Source organism: Conger conger, chromosome 7, assembly GCF_963514075.1.
Source record: "Conger conger chromosome 7, fConCon1.1, whole genome shotgun sequence".
NCBI lineage: Eukaryota > Metazoa > Chordata > Actinopteri > Anguilliformes > Congridae > Conger > Conger conger.
The window spans coordinates 11,599,921-11,617,528 of record NC_083766.1 but is presented as its reverse complement, the minus strand read 5'-3'; the positions used below and the strand labels follow the sequence as shown (position 1 = coordinate 11,617,528).

General features: G+C 41.0%; 2 protein-coding genes across 2 annotated transcripts; one reads left to right on the top strand and one right to left on the bottom strand.

Annotated features, from left to right (window-relative positions):
- The first annotated feature begins 354 nt into the window (after positions 1 to 354).
- Positions 355 to 8,007, top strand: si:ch211-274f20.2 (calnexin). Its single transcript, XM_061248007.1, has 14 exons — positions 355 to 423; positions 583 to 656; positions 1,109 to 1,167; positions 1,377 to 1,524; positions 1,660 to 1,741; positions 2,167 to 2,359; positions 2,504 to 2,693; positions 3,002 to 3,115; positions 3,481 to 3,637; positions 4,281 to 4,478; positions 5,845 to 5,964; positions 6,428 to 6,530; positions 6,681 to 6,754; positions 7,996 to 8,007. The coding sequence occupies exons 1-14, from the start codon at positions 355 to 357 to the stop codon at positions 8,005 to 8,007; spliced, it is 1,593 nt and encodes a 530-aa protein (XP_061103991.1).
- A 919-nt stretch (positions 8,008 to 8,926) lies between these two features.
- Positions 8,927 to 16,327, bottom strand: LOC133134015 (vesicle-associated membrane protein 7). The gene is made up of 8 exons (XM_061250365.1): positions 16,170 to 16,327; positions 15,209 to 15,446; positions 14,668 to 14,725; positions 13,021 to 13,158; positions 12,406 to 12,496; positions 12,190 to 12,257; positions 11,500 to 11,592; positions 8,927 to 10,960 (listed from the first exon to the last, which is right to left on the bottom strand). Exons 2-8 carry the CDS (start codon positions 15,352 to 15,354, stop codon positions 10,892 to 10,894), a joined length of 663 nt encoding a protein of 220 aa, XP_061106349.1. The 5' UTR covers positions 15,355 to 15,446; positions 16,170 to 16,327; the 3' UTR covers positions 8,927 to 10,891.
- Between the last annotated feature and the right edge of the window lie 1,281 nt (positions 16,328 to 17,608).

Below are 17,608 nucleotides of genomic sequence, written 5' to 3'. Positions count from 1 at the left end.
GGAAGTGGAACATGCTTAATATAGGCTAGAAACACATGCTTGGAACAGGAAAATAAAATAACAATGGATTTTATATGATTATCAACAGCTACATTCAGTAATTTAAACTTAATTATAAAAAAAAAAAGTTAAGTTGCTGGAAAAAACAGGCGGAAATCTCCTTGCTATATGCAACAAATGTATCTTCCAAAGCTCATTGGTTGCCATGAAAACCGCCGGCCCAGGGTCCAAAGTCCGCTTCTGGCACTTCCAAGGAATCAGATTTTCCCCCACAACTTAAGATCTTGCTGAGAGACACTTTGAGTAAAGGAATATTTGTTTTCACACCTGTGTGGATCGTTCTGCTGGGTGGGAATGCTGCTGCAGGTGGTGGCAGTTTATTTCTGTCTTCGTTTGACGCTGGCTTCACGCGAAGAAGCAAAGGTCAGTCACCTTGTTTTCAGTTGGGCAGAATGAGGCACGGCACTTGTTTGAACGCATTGCAACACACCTCATTCTGCTATTTCATGTATTCTGCATCCACCACTGCAGAGTATTCCACTGCAATCTTGACTATTTGAAGGCTGATTTTATTTTTTTCAGAGTCTATATCAATCGCCGCAGGCCCCAGAGGAAGCAATCTTTGCAGAGTCATTTGATTCAGGCCCACTAGACAGGTACAGGTGATGCCGATATTAGTTAGTTGTAAGCATTTCCTCCAGTTTTTGTGTGTAGATTGATTTATCACAAACAAGTGTATGAATTCCATATTTATTTAAACTATTTCAGTAAATATACAGCTGTTTAAATAAATATAAAGAATGTAAGCTATGTAAACCATTCTGGACAAGAGTATCTGCTGAAACGTTAATGTAGCCCCGTGGCTTGGATATCTCCTAACCCAGTTCCAGTAAATCTAGAGTATTCCTTTAGCCGATAAATAGCTGTTATTATGATACTAGGATTTTTAAGAAACTGTAGATGCTGTGTTTGGCACAATTGCTTTCTGGTAAAGAAAAAGAAAAAAGGGTTTTGATGGACTCTTTTAAAGTATTCTAAAGTTACTAGCCTCAAGTAGATGTGGATTAAATTGTAGTACAGGCCCTGGTGTGTTTTCTCTGTACTGTAGGAAGTGGGTCCTGTCCAAGGCCTTAAAAGAGGAAGAAGAGGATGTGCTGAAGTATGATGGTAGGACTGGGGTCATTGATTCCACCGAAACAGGTCAAATGGTAAATGGTAAATGGTTGGCATTTATATAGCGCCTTTATCCAAAGGTCACATAGTTATGCTAGAGGTGTTACCTATGCCATCTCTGCTAATCCATTAGCTGTGGACTGAATAGTCTCTCAGGCCATCCAGACAGATGCTTGTGTATTTAATATGATCTATTCTAATAGGGGAGTGGGCCTTGGAAGAGCCTGCTGCAAACCCAGACATGCGTGGAAACAGAGGCCTGGTTCTGAAGTCACCAGGCAGACACCACGCTATTTCTGCTTACCTTCACGCTCCCTATTACTTCAACAGAGACAAGCCCCTTATTCTGCAGTGAGTACCACATACAGAGTCATATTTCACACCAAGTCATCTTTTACGCACAGCACTGTGATATGCAATTCAGAAGGGTCACTCCACCATCTTACCGCAGTGGTTATGCCCCTTCTCTGATAAATGTCTGCACAGGTATGAGGTCTTGTTCCAGAATACGGTTGACTGTGGAGGGGCCTACATTAAACTGCTCTCTCACTCCAGTCAGCTTCGTCTGGTGAGTCCCACACTGGTTTACTCAACACTGTTCCAAAGCAGCCAGAACGCCAGATGCCATGTCTTATTCATCCATTTAAACTGGGGGAATTATTAGATTGTCAGTCTGTGATATTTCACAGAACACCAGTAAGTGACTCTGCTTTTTTCCATAACTGCCTTTATGAGATTCTTTTTTTGAATGCACTGGGTCAGAGCACAGTTTCACATTTGCTGTTTCTTACTTAGTCTAAACAGACAAATATTCCTTCCGCATCACCACCACCATCAACAGTAATTTAGTTTCCTCATGATGTAAAAAAAATAAAAAAGGCCAGCTCTGCTTTGCATCTCCACTACAACAGAAGATGATGGTTAGATAGTGTAGGTCCTGGCTGCTGCTCACATTGATGTGTCCTTCCGAATCACTTCCGGTGATTGTTCCAGAGCCACTTCAACAATGCCACTCCCTACTCCATCATGTTCGGCCCTGACAAATGTGGGAGCAGCTACAAGCTCCATCTAATTGTTTGTGATGGTGATCCACTGACTGGGCTGCATCAGGAAAGACATGTCCGGCAACCAGACACTGACCTGAAGGAATATTTCTCTGACCAACAGCCTCATCTGTATACACTACGTAAGTCTTACTGGGAGCAAAATCAAAGTGGGCTGTTGTAAAAATATCGGATAAATCGGATTAAAAAACCATGATTTTTGTTCGCACAGTGGTTCATTAACCCAATATTACAGTTGGAATTAACCTAGCATTGCCCTTTTCCAGGATTGTACCCTGACCACAGCTACAAAATTCTTATCGACCAATCAGTGATTAGTAAAGGCAGCCTTCTGGAGGCCATGGATCCTCCTCTCGGTCCTCCAGGAGAGATTTCTGACCCCAGTGATAAGAAACCTGAAGAATGGGATGACCGACCCCTTATCCCAGACCCTACGGCAACCAAACCCCATGACTGGTACATTAAAGATAGGAGAGAAACCATATCAACTGTGAATAAGTGAAGAGACGAAAAAGGCATGAAAGCTGACAGAAAATTCTGGAGCTTACACACTGCCCATCAGATATCTGTTAACGTCCTAATTCTTGATTCCATTATTTCTGCTTGACTGTCATTCCTTCCAGTAAAATGAAACTGCTGCAAAACTGTAGTAATCTTTGAAATATGCATCATTGTTTGTATGGTTTATCTGCACCGCATTGTGATTTCATGCACTTCAACCTAACATACTGTTTTCTGGTATTTCTGTCACTGATCCTTCCAAGGGACGAAAACGCCCCTGCCCTCATTCCCGACCCCTTAGCGCAGAAACCCATCGGCTGGCTGGTGGAGGAGCTTCCCTTTATCCCTCACCCTCGGGCGAAGCGTCCAGATGACTGGTCAGTTCGGCAACAAAAATGAAATTTCATAGCATTAAATGAAATCTGCATGTTGTTCCTTCTGTTGTTTCTTGGGCTGCCATGATATGGATATTTCTGGAAGGCTTGTGAATTCTGGCCATTTGTCCAAATGCATACAGGTATTTCATTAAATGATCTGTCATTACTAAGACATATTGGTGTCCATCCACAGAATTGTGTAATTTTAAAAAGTCTTGGTCTGCAACACATAGGAAAGGTTCTGTGTTTTCGGGAGTTCACTAGGGTACACTTGGGTGATGTTGTCTAAATTTCTTAAAAATGAGAACAATGCTATACTTCCACATAAGTAAACACTCATTGTCCCCCCTGTCTTTGTGTAATAGGGATGAGGACATGGATGGGAAATGGGAGGCCCCTCTGATTTCTAACCCAGCATGCTCACAGGTTATTGGCTGTGGGCCATGGAGTCCACCCTTGATCTCTAATCCCTCCCACAAGGGGAAGTGGAGGCCTCCGATGATTAAGAACCCCAACTATCAGGTAACATTGGAGCATTAGAGCAACAACGTTCTCAACTCATTCCTCCTCACACCATTGATGCATATGAAATAATTCTGCTTCATATAATAGGCATATATGCACATTTCAATCACACTTGACCTGTAATTGTGAGACAAGAAAAAAAATCATTCTTGTTTTTACACTTGTGCTTTCAGCTTCTCCAGTGTTGCATTCTAATATGTTAGACTTTCATGCTTCTTGAATATTGTAATAATGTTACAGCTGGGTTGTAAGAACAATAGGTTAGGTTAGGAGGTTGAGGTAATGTGGCACATTCCTCTGGAAATATTGTATCATTTATTCACGGGGCGGCTTGTAGCGTAGTGGTTAAGATACATGACTGGGAGTCACAACATCAGTGGTTTGAATCCCGGTCGAGCCACAATAAATGATCCGCACAGCCGTTGGGTCCTTGAGCAAGGCCCTTAACCCCACATTGCTCCCCGGGCGCTGCACTGTGGCTGCCCACTGCTCCTAATAACTAGGATGGGTCAAATGCAGAGGCTAAATTACCCCACGGGGTTCAATAAAAGGTATATTATTATTATTATTATTATTATTATAATCTTGATCCCTCATTCCAATCTGTACCTCTACTCGCTCCTCCACGCCTCTCTCACAGGGACAGTGGCATCCTCGCACTATCCCAAATCCTGCATCTTCTGATGCCGCCCCCCCATTCTACATAAGCCCGGCGGCTGCAGTGGGACTGGAGCTGTGGTCTGTGACGGGGGGTGTGCTTTTCGACAACATCCTGCTGTGTGATGACTCGGAGGTGGCCCGCCGCTGGACTGAGGACACCTGGGGACAGAGAAAGACTGTGAGAGAGAGAACACAGCAGTGCGCTTGTGGCTAAAGAGAAAATTAATACAACAAAGTAGACCTGGTTAATTAAAGTGCCACGATTTGGTTACAGTGCAGTATAGCATCCAAATTATTCCTGCACACTTTTCAGTGTACTTTTTTTCACATTAAATTCCCCATTTCACTCTAAATAGGAATAAAAGTTATTCCACTTTTCCCCTGACAAAGTGATTGAAACAAAAGGTAGTGCCATTGCAGTATGTTACATCTATGAGGGTGTTATGGGGGACTGGCCGGGTGTTAGGTCTCAACTCAATGAAGCGGCTAAAAACCTACTGGATGGCAACCCTAACTACTATATATCACCCTTATATATCACAGTAACTGCCATAAATATAGTGCAAGTCCATAAGTATTTGGACAAGGGACTATGTATAAAAAGGGATGGTGTAAAGTCCAGCTTGAATTACCAGCTACCAGCTGTTTCAAAACATAGCTTGAGCTGGTCTAACTGGTCAACCAGCTAGCAGCTGTTAAAAAACCTAGCTCAAGCTGTTTTTTTCAGCAGTAATTCCTACACAGGCCACCTGATATGGATGTAAATACCCTCAAGTTAAAGCTAACAGTCTCGCACTTTCACTGCATATTCATTGTTTAATTTCAAATCCAATGTGGTGGATTACAGAGCCAAAAGAACAGTAATTGTATCACTGTCTAAATACTTACAGACTGCACTGTATGTGTGTGCGTGCAAGTGCATTCATTTAGCTGAAACAGATTATTCTAAACTGTTAGGACTGTGCACTTGACAATATGTTCCACATTCCAAATGGCTTACTGCATAATGATACTTAAATAGGCATACTCCCACCATTGGTGAAATTTGGCTGATGGCAGTCTTCTGCTATCTAAAATACTTAAACTGTTACTTGGCCAGTTATACTGGACCACCTCTCCCCATTCCTGCGTGTCCAATCACACATTAGCTCTTCGAACATCCATAACAAGGTTGTTGTTTACTGAATAGAAGGATAGGAGAGTTACTACTCTGTATGTACAATTTGTGGTATTTCACAAACTAGGAAGAAAGGGTTAAAATGGAGGGTCCAAACCTCAACCTCTGAATGGGACTTATAGCGCAGTCCTAGGCTGTCAAGAGTTTTGTTGATGGTGTATTGCTCTATTGATTATGTTAAATATATTTGCTGTGATAGTTGTCAGTATCTGTTCTGATGGTGATGTCTGCTGACTTTGCACCCCCTGTCTTTCTGCCTGTACTATAATAGTGCTCTATCTCTCTGTACTGTGGTAATACTCAATTTGCATGTGTCTGTACTGTGATGGTTCTATCTGTACTATGGGAGTTCTCCATCTGTGTTCAGCCAGGATTGGTACTACGGCTTCTGGTGGCTGCACAGAAGCGTCCCTGGTTATGGGGGGTGTACATCTTCAGTGTGGGTCTGCCCATCATCCTCTTCATCAGCTTCATGTGGCCAGACAAGGTCAGTTTTTACTTGTAAGGAAGTTCAAGTTCAAATTTTAATAATCATAACATTACTAGTCAAAAAGGTGTTTAACACAATGAAGAGAGATCTGAGAATGTTCAAGAATACATTAGAACAGGGGTGCACAACAAGGGCCAATCCATTTCAGGATTTTGTGCCAACTTACTTACTTACTTACTTACTTAATTAGCTCAATCAAGTCTTGATCTGACATTTATATGAGCACCAGCTACAGACCCAGACTGCAAGTGTATTCAGGGAGCCATGAATTCCATGTTTGGTTTTATCTGCTTATCACAGATAAAGCACCCGTCCTGCATTATTACTGTAACTGTGAAAAGCATTAGTTGTCTTTTCATTCCATTTTCTGTGGTTGTTTTGAATGATGGAAGACCACAGATAATACTTGTGTACTTTGCCTCTGGTGATCTCATTCCTTTGGTGATGCTGTGTTTCGTAGCGATTTGGACCACCTGACATGGACTATTACTACAAGAAGTCAGACGAGCCGCAGGCAGATGGCCCTCAGGACTCAGATGGACCCACCAATCCAATAACTCATGGTAATTTCTTTCCCATTCCAATATCTGCAATTATTTGACTAACTTATATGTACTGTTTGCCAAACTGCCTTCTGGGCATAAATACAGGTGCTTTGAACAGTTTTACCCAGTGCTGGTTCACCCACTTGCTCTAACTCATCCTTATCCAAGGAGATAGAGACCTTACAGGTCCCAGGAGGAGGGACAATAAGAAGGCCCAGAAGAAGTCAGACCTGGAGCTCAAGGTAAATATAGTATTCCCACATTGTAATTTTGGGATGCTTTTATTCTCATAATTTGTGTGCTTATTGTGTGTTTTCTCCCAATTTTACTTCTCCAAATCCAGTCCTTCCATTTTTAGGTAGGCTGTTTTCAGACATTTGGGTTAAAACAAGGATGTGACTAAAGAATTTAGGACCATCATCTACAGCAAAAATCCACACTTTTTTAGGTATGGGCATACTATGCAGGATTTCTTTCCTCACTTCACTCCTGTGTTCACAGGAGTTTTTTGAACAACAAATACAAGTAGACAAAGCAAGGTATTGGGCAGAAGTAAAACAGACACAGGTTGTCACTGTATCATAGTAATGACAAAGCATGATTGTTTTATAATATTTTCAAGGTAAAAAGCCTGCATAGTATGCCTTTCAGGCTAAAGAACTTTAGCCTTAATGGCACACCACAGGTGTACACACTAATTAAGAGAGAAATGGCTACTATTTTGTAGCTTAGACAATCTCATTCAATTTAAAATGTACATTATCTTTTGGATTAGCTACTATGAGTTATTTGTTGATGGCTGCAAGCCTGTAAATATAGGCTCCGATTGGCATACAATAATACAGCAGCATTTTCTTTTGAATTATTGTGTAATTTTATGGAAGGCAGTATACCAGAACATTTCCATATTTTAGCCTCACCTTAACAAAGAATGTTTACAGTGGATGTTTTATACATGCCATATATATTTTCATTTCTGCTGCATTTTTAGATTGGTAGGAAATGACTTGGAAATTGAAGGCACTGCTGCCCACCACCAAGATCTCCGCCTGGCACTGCGATCACATGTATACAACCTGCAAGTTCTTTACTGTTGGGTCAGGAGTCAGTATGGAGTAACTTCATTCTGTAACATCATACTGAGAATACAACTGGGAATAGGTGTATTGACCCTTGTTAAGTTTACAGCCACATTTATATTGAAAGATACTTTAAGTCACTGGAACAACTTGAACTTTAACCATGATGACAACATCACAGATTGCTTCATGTTCCAGATTGCACCTGACAGACTGCTGGATACTTAGGGGAAGTCTAATGAGTTACAGTGAAGTTGGTAGAGTATGCGAGTAAAACAGGTTTTGTGTTTTGTTATCCATTTTGTCATTTTATCCTGTGCTGTATAGCATTTTTATTCTTGATCTGGAGAGAAGATGTTCACTGTTCTTGCATGGCACAGCTGTCTCCGTACGGCCCCCTCCAGTGTAACTGGTAACTCCGTCAAACTCTTTTACTTCCCTGTGCGGTCATAACTGTCAAAACTGGGACCTAAGTTGGGAAATTTGCCCTGTTCTCTGACTGATCTTGCACCACAAGCTAGCTGCACGCGGATTAAGCACTGCAGCAGGAGTCCTCATTCTGTACGGCAGAAAAACCAGACGCAGAAAAGTTATGTTACAAGGAAATGCATTACACAAATGCTTTTCATGCCATGATCAGTCCTACTGTATTACAATCTTCTGTCAGGATAATATCTCTACTATAAAGCAATAAAAATACTGGTTAAAAACTACAGGTTTCACTACTGCAAAATTCTGGTCAAGTCCTGGTTGCAAATAATTCATACCGACATGGTGTCTCCATTGCTGTACTTGACTTGTCATTTTTATCAGCCGCCTGTTAATGCAGCGGAGTATATTTTTTAAATGTAATCATCAATCATTCCAGTTTAAACTATCAATGCCCTGTAAGGGCCCTGTGTTGAACGTACATGAAAGCTCTGCCTACTTGTCCAAAACAAATGGAAAAGAATACATCAGAGGTCGAGTATTTGGAATGTTATTTAATATGTTTGTACATTTGTGATAAGGAAATGCCTTTTACCAATATTTTTTTCTGTAATTTTACTTTACTGAATAGGTCTGTAATGAGGACTTGAACTTATGGAATAATGGCAAATGGCAAATTTTAAACATATAAATATAGCTAAATCAAAAATCTGATGGCAAGTGTATTTTCTTGTGATAAAATCCAAGAGTTGGACTGTTATCGTTTTATTTCCCAAAAATTACTCTCGATTAAAAAAATATATATGTTTTGTTACTACACAAGTACAATATTCATAAATGAAATGCATTTAGTATGAAATCATACAGTTCAGCCCTCCCCTCAAATAAATGCACAAAAAGCATGGGCAACATTGACAACTTTATTTTACTATGCATTTAAAATAATCATTAAATAACAAAATCAACTGATGATGGCAGGAAGAAAAAAAATGGTGGTTAAAAGTGCTTTACACTTACAAACAAATGTACACCTGGATCCAGTGACCCAGACAAATTATGGAATGAACATTCCACAAATCAGACACTATTTTGCGTCTACTGCACACCGGGGCAATCTGGACCACATTTTATTTAGTGGCCTCAGAGAATACCGGTCTGATGCAATGAGTGAGCCACCCTTGGATCCCAGCAATGTTTTCAGATGCGCACGTGTAATCTGCCTGGAACATTCCGGAACAGTCCTGTCCTTGCTTACCCTTTCAGGGTTGGGACAATTACAGGCACTGGGCAAGGCCAGGTCTACTGATCAACATGTATCAGTACCTAGAGATACTTATTGAAAAGGGAGGACTCAACATACAGACATGCTCAATATAATGGTTATTAGCTGGCAATGTAAAAACCACAAGAAACACAGAAATGCTCTTGTCAATCAAGCTGGAGTTTCATCTTGCCCTCTAGGCATGTATATTGAAGGAATGATAGTTTTTTTCCCCTCAGAATGTGAGAGACTTGGTAGGACTTGACCCACCATCTCTTAACTTCTATTAGGTGCCACCCCAGGTACAAAATTAGCAAACAAATTCAAAATACAAGTTACAGCAACATGGTGATCAGAACAAATGTGAAAATATAAATGGTGACATAGTGGAAGATAATGGAATATTAATATATTAATTATCTGAGAGTTCTCCTGCTCTGTACAAAGTCATTTAGGCTAGATATTGGCTCGGGGAGTCCCGTCGGGTCACCAGGTTCATGACCTCATCCGCTTCACTAATCTGTATTCACAGAATTCATTCACTGACACAGAGCAATGTGGCAATTGGATTTCGCTCCAGTCATGCTCCTCAAAAGCAGAACCTACAGAAAATGGCTGACGGACAGAGTGCTCTAGTTTAACACGGCAGACAACGCACTCGCTCCGCATATCTGTCAATCATTCAGCAAATCTATTGGTCATGCCTGTCAAACGCAGCAAACCTGTCGTTTACTCAACATGCGTAATGATTACAAGCGTGGATCCCATGTAAACCAACCCAAGTACACAAACGTAGATGTTGTCAGCTTTGGAGTTTACCTACCTTTGTGATTTAGAGGGTTGCCTAAACCAAGAAATCGTTGCTCTATAAAGGAATTCGAACAAGATATTATGGGAGACATTAGCCAGGGCTGGTAAGTTCCAAATACTGTATGAACATCACATACTGCATGTATCAAAGCGGTCTTAGCATCTATAACCATCTCCACGGAAATTAACCATGTAGGAACTACACTGCATACATAACAATGACAGTAAATAACACATGCAGGGACCAGTTAATGACATTGTTTTTACTTAATGACATTGCTTAGACTGGAGATAAAATCAGTACGCCAAAGCGTCTGGCAACATTCCCTCGAGAGCGCTTTACCTCGGTCTTTTGGCACCATCACCTTTGGGTCTTCATTCTAGTCTCAGCAAAGCCAGACCACAAGAGTAATAATGAAATCTATAACCGTCACAGAACTGCCCGTTTGCCTAAACAGAACAATCATTCCATGAGTAAATGCCAATTAATCACAACCTGTACAGCGATGAACCGTCAGCCTTGTGTCCGAATGTGGCGGGCGATGCCAGGCGATGCTCATTTGGGCTGCCGCGTCTCCACGCTCGGGCGCGTCCTGACGGTGAGGCGAGAGCGGCCGTGCCTCGTCTCCCTCAGAGGAGCGGAGCCGTAATGGAGGACAGAAGGCGGAGGGGCGAAGAAAGGTGAGGTTGGGTTCAGTTGACGCGGGGCGTGGTCTCGTAAGTGGTTAGGGTCCCCCCAAGCAGACCGGATCTGGTCAGATGAGATTGTGGAGCAGGTGGGGGTGCGGTGTGGCTCTCTCTCAGTTCTTCACGCAGCTGGGCCAGCTCAGGCCTCCGCAGGCTGCGGACACGATGATGTAGAGGATGACCTGGGGGGAGATCCCAAGCAGGTCTGTAAGAACACAGCTTCCCTGCATGCAATCGCATGCATGTCAATAGCAGTTCCTCCCAATTTAAGGATCCAAAATATCTGGACGGCAGGGTATATGGGGTAAAGGAATATAAAGCTGTCATCGATGTGCCTCAAATTTAATACTGCCAACCCCCCCCCCCCGCATCTAAACTCCAGATCTCAAAGCAGCATCTAAATTCTGCAACAGGATCAGTTTCTAATAGCACCATTTATAAAAATTAAAAACAAACACATGGACAGAGTATTTCTAGATGACAAAAATAGTGCAACCAACTACACCAGCACTTTAATGTACCTTTGTCAAAAGAACTTTAGAATACCTAATTTTATCATTTTAAATATGACTTACATTATGCGAGGCCTAATTTTCAAAGAGAGTCTGACTGCTGTGAGAACCTATAGCTCCATGCTAGCTCATGACATACAGGATTGGCCGATTAGGGAACCAGCACTGCAGAATGAAACCAGGGGAACAAGCGGATTATCCGCACTCACAATGGACACCACCACAATGATGATTGTCAGCTTCAGGTTCTTCATACACATGGCACGCGCCAGATTGCGGCTGGTGGTTTTGAAGGTGACAGACTGGCAGAAGGGAGAAGGAGTATGTTAAGACTTTGAAGAGTAGGCCTTTTGGATTTGTTTTTTTGTTTGAAATTGGAAGTTGTGGTCTATAGCTCCATTGCTTTGGGTTACCAGTAGCGATCAGCATTAGAATATTCTGTTAAGAACACTTTAATCACATATTTGTGATCATACACCTTATGTAGTGGTCAGATTCACAGAAAAAGTCGCTTCATTATTTGCTTTTAGTGAACGCTTTAGGCTAGCATCGTTGGCTACAGAAATGAGCGTTACCATCAAGTCTTATTTCATTCATGGCTGACTCTAAACTAAGCTTTGTCTTTTTTAACTTCTGTTTCTGCAATCTTGCATCGATGTGTAATACAGAACCAACTGCTGGGATACAGCCAGAATTTTGTTGAGGTCACAAAAAACTTTTCTATTAGGCAATGCTGCATATTCGTGGCACATTTCCCATTGCACGGTTTTGAATGGAAGTGATTGGTAAGCGAAGCAAATATTCACACTTAACCATGAATGTGACCCATCAAAGGGTTCATGCTTTTGCTCTCAGGTCAGAACACAGAGGTGTTCTTTCAGACCGTCAGGGTCACTTACAGAATCGACCAGGCTCTCAGTCTTGTCTATCAGCAGCTCCAGTTTCTCCCCTCTCTGGGCCACCAGGTCTGAGGGAGGGACCACAGTGTCAGGCAGGGTGGAGATATGCTGCACTGACTCAGAGCATGTGATCACATAAGACTAGGACATGTACAAACCTAATGGGAATAAAGCAGTACTTAAGATTCAGAAGTGCATTTTGCGGCTATGGCTTACCGATGTTGCGGACCATGATGCCCTTTAACTCGTCGACTTGCATCTGCGTCTCCGTCACGCGGTCTGAGCCCCTCGAGTCCGAGTGGTGCTTCTGTGCAGACAGGGAAAATTGGCCGTATAAACTTGAGATCCAACAACACACGATCCGAATGTGGGTTTTTCAAATACCAAAAATCAATGTCACAGGAAAGTGCATTTTTATAAAGAAGTAATATACAAAGACAACCGTGAGTGCAGAATTAATTGAATGAAAAGTATGGAGTGATAAAGTCATGTGATAATCTCTCTTTGATCTACAGTTATAATGATATGCATAAGCAATTATATTACTCCTTGTCTGAGCATCCCATATGCTGGAAAACAAAGTGAAAGTCAGACCAGATTTAATCCCAGTGTTGCTGAAGCATTCAGCTCCAAGCAGAGAGATGTTCCTGGAAGTAGCAGACCTCATCACACTTACACCATGGGGCTGATAGAAAAATCAAATTTGTCCCCCAATGACGACTTGACAGTGGGATATCAAGCACCACACCCAATTACATCTGTTGTTGCTTCTTTTTGATATGTCATGATACAGTTTTTGGACAAATTAACACATCTAAATCCTCTTCTCACCATTTGTGCTGACAGTGTGCTCGAGAACTCGCTGTTCATGGCATAGGGCAGCGCCGTTTGTGCGCGGGACCCATACGTGGTCTGGAACCTCCTCTTCACCTCGCTGAGAAAGCTGAATGCCCGTGACCGCTCGAAGTCCTGCAGGGCAAGGACACACTCACGCTCAGCGCATTTCAGGACAAACCCAGCCGCTGTCCTTCAACCCAGCTGCACTCGGTTGTACTTCTGTGCTTTAGATACGATATTTTGTTTCCTGCCTTATCATTAAGTATGTAGTCTTCTAAAGGAAGGAAGGCTGGATGAGGTCTAGGAAGGATGACAGAGTTCACAGCAGCATGATAAAATATCCAGTTTCAAGTTACTGCATTTAGACAAGTATTACCTTTTTATCTCTTAAATTAAAAGGCCAGTTTGAAATAACAGATTTTTTATACAAATATAATAATTATCCAATTCAATACTTCTTATTTTAGTTGTAAATAAAGGTCATAAGAATATTTCTAGGCATCAAATGTTAAAAATAAATGGATGGTCTGAGACATTTGAATTCTTTCTGTGCACATCAAACACATAGTTCTGTTAAAGGCAAAAGGCATGTCTTCTGCAATGGATAGAGGCGATTAAGAGCAGCATATCAATGCATTCAGTCTACTCATATATATATATATATATATATTTTTTTTTTTTTACTTCAAACCCTTGTTACTCTCACTACTGTTGTGCAAGTTATTTCAGTATTTATTCTTTTCTGAATATTTTCTGTGACAGACAGCCTTAATTATTGCTTTGCTGCAAAAGTGAAAACGTTAATTAATAATCTGTTTGATGATTTCTTGGAGTTTAAATAGTGTAATTTTTGTTGCAAAGATTACTTCAGTGCATCTTTGGAGCCGATACCTCGCTTGCACCTGCTCTTTAGAGGCGGATACATTTAACGGAAAAATGTACCTTGTTAAGTGCGTGAACTTTAGTTAATTCAACAGAATACATAATCAGCATAATCATACGTATAAAATCTCTGCCCTTTATTTGCGCAATCCACCCTAAAATGCATATGCATTAAGGAGAGAAGCACACTTTGTGATGACTCGCATAGACCACATGCATACTGCGGTTCCAGTCCTGTGCACCAGTTTCATACATAAGACACATGTTTCCTGGGCAGACTGTGTCATGTGCGCCTGAAAATCGCCACAAAAGCCTTTGGAAATCTGGCCCATGGTGTACAAAATAATATGGTGTAATCAGTTCACTTAAACCGTATAATGTGAATAATGGCTTTTGAAAATATCACTTGGAAATAATTTTGCTTTTACAGTCACAGTATTAACAAGAGAAAAGCAAATAATAATAAATGCATTACACATAATAATCATAATGATTCAGTCATTCACATACAAATCTGTCATATGTCCTACAACATTTACAAATGTTACCATGTATTGTTAATATATTTCTACGTAAAAAACATGACATTTAGTAATTTTTGTTATTTCTGAAAATATTTACATTCCAGTTTCAATACACAAAGCTGGACACCATTATATTACTCCACTTAGTCTGCAAAGATGCACACATTCTAAGGATAAACTGTAACTGCTTCAGTAAACAGAAATTCACATGAAGAATAAAACAGCATGAACTCACATCATCAGTGATGCACAGGTATATGATCCTGTCTTGACATATGTAGTGGAAGAGATAGCTGCACACACAAAGGACAGCTGAGCATTAGCGTGTTAATGAAATCATAGAAATATAGTTTCTTTGCTCAATGTATTCCTAAGAACACCCTAATGTTTTCTCCACTCTGTTCAATAACTTAATTGACTGCATAAACAGCAGTCAGGTTAAAGATTGCATGCCAATAAAAGTACTACTGATAAATTTGGGATATGCAACAGAATATAGAAGGTTAAGCAACCAGACTCGTAAAACAAAGAACATTGTTTCTAACAAAAAGTATCACTCCTTTGGTGAGCAAAATACATTTCTTTTTAATTTGACTTTTAATTAAAGTCCTGCTACACCAGTGTAGATGCAGACCACGCAGTAATTGCGCCAAAAAAAGCTTGGGGCTTCAGCATTTTAGGAGGCACAAATTGGCACTTTCCTACTTGAGCAGAACTCAGACAGTCTAGTCAAGCATAACAGAATCTGTTCAATGTTCACCAATCAGTACACTTACCTGCCATGGGAGTACGTCAGCTTGTTGTTTTCTGAGGGTATTTTGGCTAAGATCTGCTCTGTGACCTCCAGGAAGTTCCCCCCACACCAGGCATGCTTGGCAAGAATCGTGGTACCACGGGCTACCACAGCAAACAAGATCGCCATGGCGGGAGGAGGATCCAGAGGGTGTCGATACGCGGGTCACAGACAGCCACTCGGGGACGAACGGATGAGAGGGGACGAGTTCCCGTGCTGAACTGTAAACAATAGAGTCTTCTGATTTAAGTTAACAATGACATCACATTTCAAGATTAATTAATTCCATATGCAAAACGCATTGACTTGATTGTAGGTGATATTATACGATTTCATACTGGTTAACGTAAATGTGGTCGTTCAGCAAGGGCAGAAAGAAAGCAGCTTAAGCAGTGTAATCAATGCATCACGCAAATGTAACGCTAGGCCTGACAACATTAATCACGTCTGACGTCTGTGCGTCAAGCTAGCGAACTACTCAATCCTCCATCGTAGCTACAGAAGATACCCAGCGCACACGGGATGTGACAGGTTTATATGACTTAGTCCATTAGCTAAATAGTCAACTAAGGTCGCTAGCAAATCCTGGAAAAAGGAAGTTACAGTGAACATGTTTTCAAGGCACGGACGTACAGTTGCAATACAAATACCCGACATAAACTGACAATGACAAATGCAATAACGCAAACTATGCTCTAGACTTGTTTCACAGCACGCTGACAGACGCTACGCGTTACGTTAAATAGCAATTGTTCGAGCTCCAACCTGTAAGTAATCTGATTTCTAGCTGGCTACAGCAGCTAGCTAGCTAACCATCTTTCACAAACGCTATCAACTGCTAACCACATCCGTGTATTTAGTAAGTTAGCTGGCTCGATTGCTTGCTTAGCCATCAAATCTTAATAAGCAACATATAACCAAAAACTATTAAGCGCATAACGTACCTCTCTACAGCGTGTCGGTAAATTAAGACATTAAAACTATTCTGAAACTAGCTTATCACTTCTGTTTTTTTTTTCATCGAGTCACCTGCTGCATCTGGCAAAACACTTCCGCTAATGCTCGCAAGTCACATGATCATAGATTACTTATTACTAAAGAGACTACGCAACATGGCCTGCGCAACGTCCTGGTCCAACTGAGAAGTTCCTGTCGATTTAATGATATTGTAGCGTCGGAAAATTGACGCTAGAGGGAAGCAGAGAGTTGAGTTGGATAGTATTGAAACGCTTGAGAGAAAAAAAATTGAACGGTACAGATGCAAAAGGTTTTATGAAATGTATTCCACCAGAATAAACACAATAACTTCACAATGTTAATTGTTTCCTAACCATTAAAGATAATTCATATTCAGGTGGTTCCTTTTTAAACTAGTATTTTTCAGGCATTTGCTTCAATTCAGTTGTTCAGTTTTCTACCACATGTTATAAATGACAGGCCAACATCAGCATTACAGTACTTATAGCTGAACAGAGTGCTGGTGTAGAACAGAGTGTCCAGGTTCCCTTTGTCAAATATTACATTTTGTCTACAGATTTGAAGCCATTCCTTGTAACAAATATGCAATAACAGAGGAAGTCAGGAAGAAAGCAAATACTTTTTCACGGCACTGCATACACACATATGCAGCGGTGAACTATAAAAGTTGCAAGGAGTAAATCATTTGTTTAGCCTCATACATGTTCCAGTTGAGCTGGTTCTGGAGCAGAGAAGACTGGGAACACATAAGAGCTCATTTACTGTGCATCTGTTCACAACATTTTGAATCAACATTCAGAATCAGTATTTGTACCTAAATCAGTCTTTGTACCATCAACTGGCCCAGTAAGCAGCATTTAGCAGCATTTCTGAACAGTTGGTTTGATTTTCCCAGTGTATTTGTACAATGTAATTTTAAATTACCCATGAATCATCAAAAACCTTCTTCTTCTAAGGTCTTATGCTGGTGACTAGCTGACCTGCTCTGGGTCTGCCTTAGTACAGTCTGGAACCTTAGCATTAGCATCCTTCAATAACTCAATCTGTCAGTCAGGGTCTGTATCAGAATGTGCTGTACAATTGCATGTCTTGACAGTAGATTGTACCTTCAGTTGTGTTTTGGGAAGGGTCTTATACTCAATTAGCTTTTCACATTTCTTGTTAGAATTATGTCGCCTGAGGTTACCGTAGAAATTAAGAGGGTAAAGTGTAAAGAGCTCAGTCTATTTAGAAATGGGACATTATTTAGAGAATGGGGACAATGGCATTTATGATGCTCTTTTCAGGTTCTCCAACTTGCTTTTTCCAGACCCACTAAACTGACCTGGGTCAATTATTGAATTGTCCATCCATCCATCCATTATCTTAACCCGCTTATCCTGAACAGGGTCGCAGGGGGGCTGGA